We start from the raw sequence: 4,292 nt of genomic DNA, 5'->3' as shown, positions 1-4,292 counted from the left end.
GATCTTGTTTAGTTTTTATTCCTCTTCTTTTCCCCTGAAATATTCAACTGGATTGTCCAATCTGCTGTTTTAGTGAAGGTCACGGGTCCAGGTCCTGAGTTTTCTGTCTGTCCTGTATTGCTAAAGCGTGGCAGGGTTCAAGAGGTGCTGCTTCTGACTCTGCTTGTCTGCCTTTGATGCACAGAAACCTGTTTTGGTATGTGCTGCATGGTGTCGGCGTGGACAGTTTATTTTCAGGTGTAAAGACTTTCTGCATTGTGGCGTCCAAGCCCTTCGCTGCAGTGACTTTCAGTATGTGTCGTCACTAGTGACAATTTTCAACCCCGACCTTTCATTCTTCCAGCTCTTTGATGGTGTTGATGGAGACTCTTTTGGGACATCCTTGATCACTTTAGTCAAAAAGTTGTGTTTTGAAGTTTTGTCTATTGTCACATGATCAATATGTGTACTGGATACTGCGATGGCAATTCCAAGGGAAGAATCGGATTAGATGTAAATTAGTATTCCCTGGGCTGGACTTCTGTGGCTGGGGGAGCTTTTTCTTTCTTGATTGAAGTCTTGACATAGACACAGTTTGAAATCTGACAAACAAACAACTACCCCAGTCACTGCAGGAGCTTGTAAATGTTTCAGCTGATGGGCTTGGACTTGTTTTGTTCACACGAGAGCATAATTAAAAACTTTCTTTCGACAGTTTTGTCACATCTTTGTTGAGCTAGAAGGGGGTTGGACCATTGAGTGTTAACGACATTCACAGGCACAGAGCTTGACATCTCGAAGCGAGGACACTGTTGACTGCTGGTCCTCAGAGCGCCTGACTCAGCCTGTCTCTCTCTTATATATGTATATATATATTTACATATATAAATATATATAGTTGAGAACTGTCCTGTAAATAACAGTAATGTAGCAATAAATGTGCCATTTTTAATAACAGATTATACCTTTTCCAATGTCTGGCTTTTGAATATTGTATACATTTAAAAAAAAAAAAAAAAAGGAAAATAAAGGAAACCGTTGTAATAAAGGGTTAAATTAATTTGTCCATATTTTCTATTGCCAATATTCGGACAGGGTAAAAACTCACTTACTCGAGCGCCATCAGAATGCAACAAAGGCGCCACGTTTAAGAGCAGATGTGAGCCGTTACTGGAGCTCTGAAGCCAACATGTTTAAACAGCCCTCTTTTGTAAACGCAGGTCTTTAAAATGGTGGCCTGAAACGACCCTGCACTGCTGCACGCGACCGCGGATGTGGTGGTTATTTTTAAACAGGCAGAAGAAGAGACAACCTGGGGTCCTTCGCGGCCAGAGCAACTACGAGGAGGTCACAATGGTTCAGAAAATATTAAATAAAATCATCGGAGCCAAGTACATAGGTATTGCGAGGACGTGGTAAGTTAAGAGGTGGAGCGGGTTTACGTGGGGGGGTTGCTCCTGCTTTTTTTTTTTTTTTTTTTTTTTTCTCGTTCGTGTGTCCTGCGTCACCCCTTTTAGCCTAGCTGGCTAGCTGTTTGTTACCATAGAGATGCTTTTTTTTTTTTTTTTAATGGCGAACTAAATAGCTGAGTGTTACAGCTGGGTTGGTTTACAGCTCAGTTAGTGACACGGGAGTCAAGGTTTATGTCTGTTATGATACATCCAGATCCTCCCAGTAAGAACAGAACCGCTCATACTGGCCTGATGGAAAATAGTGTACATGAGAATTATTATATTTTGTTATTTTGCATCAAATGTAAGGATTTCCCAGTTTTTCATACTCTTAATTAAACCGGAATGTTTACAGTTACTGCTCGTTAACCATTTACAACATTAATATTATCCAGTTTGAGTGAGGATTTCCTGTTATTAGTTATCCATTGTTTAGTAAAACTAGAGTCAAACTGATGTTTGTGTACCTGTATTAGAGGTAAAAGGCTGATTATAGGCCATTAAGAGATTATGTTCTCCAAAATATTGTTAGAAATGGTGTAACACAAGGTTTGGCCAGCAGGGCGGCGCCACCTCCGTTGTTTCCAGCATGCTTAGAGCTGCCTGCAGCACCTGCAGCAGAATGGCATTAGTAAGCTGCCTGCCCCCATCATTTTGCCTTTTTGATATAATCTTAGTATATTGTATTTTTATTCATATATAAAACTTGGGAATGTTTTACTCCCTAACAAACTGTATCGCTCCAAATCATTAAAACCTCTTTTTTTCTGTTAGTAAATTATTCCCTTTTATTCAGACAGGAGTTCCTCTTTCTTTGTCAGTGTGTGAGGTAGTCAGACTCGAACATCAAGGAAGCTAGTAGGGAAGCAGACTCAGCAGACATTTTGGGTTTCCAGAGGTGAGCAATTTATTTACAGTGAACTCCATCCTACGTGAAACTTAACAAAACTTCCCCCCAAAACTCAAAAGTACATGGATTTGGTAACACAGCTCACCTCTCCTTCATCATCTGAGTCTGGCAGAGACTGACTATATATAGGGCCATCCATTTCCCTTCAATTAGTCCAGCCAGTACCACTCACTTGAGCTGAGTGATCTAAAACTCTACATAGTTGACTAAAAATGACAAAAACCTCCTCACACTTCTAATTAGCACCTTTACACAACTAAACTGCTCTATTTACGGAAAAAAAGATTCAACAAATCAATCATCATCAACAAAAATCATCAACAAAAAGAGCTTGAAACAAACAAAAGGAAGCATTTCTACGGTAAAAGAAACCCCTCCTCTTGGTTCAACCTGCTGATGTCATGAGTGGCATCATCAGCACTTTAAAATAAGGAAATGCTAGGTGGGCCTTTCCCCACTCCTGACCTACATGAAGACTGAAAAGAAAGAACAAAGTAAGTATGAATAAATGATTTAACCTGTAACATAATAAATATAAAGAAACATGTAACTGAGTATTTGCCTTAATTTGCAGAATGTGTGTTTTGCTGGCAACAGAATGCTTACACAAACAAACCCAGGATAGGTAGTGCAGCAATGTTACTTTGACAAATAGCAAATAAATACAGAGACAGAATAATGTGCAAAAAAAGTCCACACATCTGGGACAAGTGGGAGCATTACAACTACTCATCCACTTTGTCACGCTGTGCATATCTTTTTGCAAGCAAATTTATTTGTATGGTCATCCAAATTAAAAAAAAAAAAAAGAAAGAAAAAGATATATATATAAAATAGTATCTATAAAAACGACATCCAGTACAAAATAAATAACAGACTATTACTACCATGTCGTATGATGACTGAGGGGTGTAATCTAAGCTGGCATTGATGGTGTGGTTACATTTCTGTCTTATTCAGGAGTCTTGTTTTCTTCCTTCCAGGGTCCCAAACATGGTTGCCTGGGGAACAGTGGGCGGCGTGGCACTCATTCACTTCACAGATTGGCGATTAGTGCTAGACTATGTGCCATACATTAGAGGGAAGTTCAAGACGGACGAGTAAACTCTAACATGTGAGTGTGTTACAGGTGTATAAAGGCTTCCTTTCCTGTTCACTGAAGTAATGTGCAAGAATAAAGGCTCCATGCTTCTGTATGATTAATGAAAATGATTTAGTTTTTCTTTTTATATTATTATGAATAATGTGGCAGTGTTTGGGTGTACTACAGATATTATAGATAATATCTTTGATATCCATTCTGTCATTTTTATACATGTGTTACTTGTTAAAACAGACCCTATTTAATAGTTGCAGACCTTTGGAACCCTCGCCCTATCCCAACCTCTTTATCATGTCAGAAATCACTCACTTGTTGCATCAGGCAGAAGGTTTCCTAAGAGAGAAACAGGAGTTAGCCATTCAGCCTGACGTGTTCATGAACACTTGCTAATAAACGGGCCGTGTGTCTGCCTGCAGGACCACAACGTTGGGATGGGCACTCGGGTGGATTGCTTTCACACCTTGAGCTTTTGAGGGATGCCCTGTCTCAACAGTCAGTCACTGAGGGCTTGTTAGGAGTTTGGACTTCAAGATGCACTCTCTTTATAAACTCTGTTTTTGATTCTGTGTTATTAAATGTGAATAAATGTAATTTACTCCCAGTATGTCTCCTTGTTCTCTAAATGTACAACTATTAAAATGCTTTGTTTAAACTTGTATGGTGAGAAATTTTCGTTTATTTACTTGCATTAAAAATCAACTGGATGTGTTTATTTATTTTATTTCATTTAGTAGCTGTCACAGCATGCTTTTCTTGTGCTGTAAAAATAATATAAAATTACATATTAATTCAGCATAACGAGTCCAGCAGCTCAACCAGAAGAGGCCAGTTTGAGCCAGACATTATGCTC

General features: G+C 39.0%; 1 protein-coding gene across 1 annotated transcript; it reads left to right on the top strand.

Moving 5' to 3' along the window:
* Window positions 1-1,262: 1,262 nt before the first annotated feature.
* Window positions 1,263-4,043, top strand: LOC134620241 (cytochrome b-c1 complex subunit 10-like). The gene is made up of 3 exons (XM_063466287.1): window positions 1,263-1,394; window positions 3,324-3,454; window positions 3,859-4,043. The coding sequence occupies exons 1-2, from the start codon at window positions 1,333-1,335 to the stop codon at window positions 3,442-3,444; spliced, it is 183 nt and encodes a 60-aa protein (XP_063322357.1). The 5' UTR covers window positions 1,263-1,332; the 3' UTR covers window positions 3,445-3,454; window positions 3,859-4,043.
* Window positions 4,044-4,292: the final 249 nt, after the last annotated feature.

Source organism: Pelmatolapia mariae, linkage group LG23 (assembly GCF_036321145.2).
Source record: "Pelmatolapia mariae isolate MD_Pm_ZW linkage group LG23, Pm_UMD_F_2, whole genome shotgun sequence".
Lineage (NCBI taxonomy): Eukaryota > Metazoa > Chordata > Actinopteri > Cichliformes > Cichlidae > Pelmatolapia > Pelmatolapia mariae.
Note: the sequence above shows the minus strand (reverse complement) of the source record. Positions and strands in the feature narration are given on the sequence as shown.

Bases quoted from the DNA above. Each gene is read 5' to 3' on its own strand.
- LOC134620241 (XM_063466287.1), top strand. From the start codon at position 1,333: ATGGTTCAGAAAATATTAAATAAAATCATCGGAGCCAAGTACATAGGT. The intron at 1,395-3,323 runs GTAAGTTAAGAG...TCTTCCTTCCAG, and splicing joins ATAGGTATTGCGAGGACGTG to GGTCCCAAACATGGTTGCCT.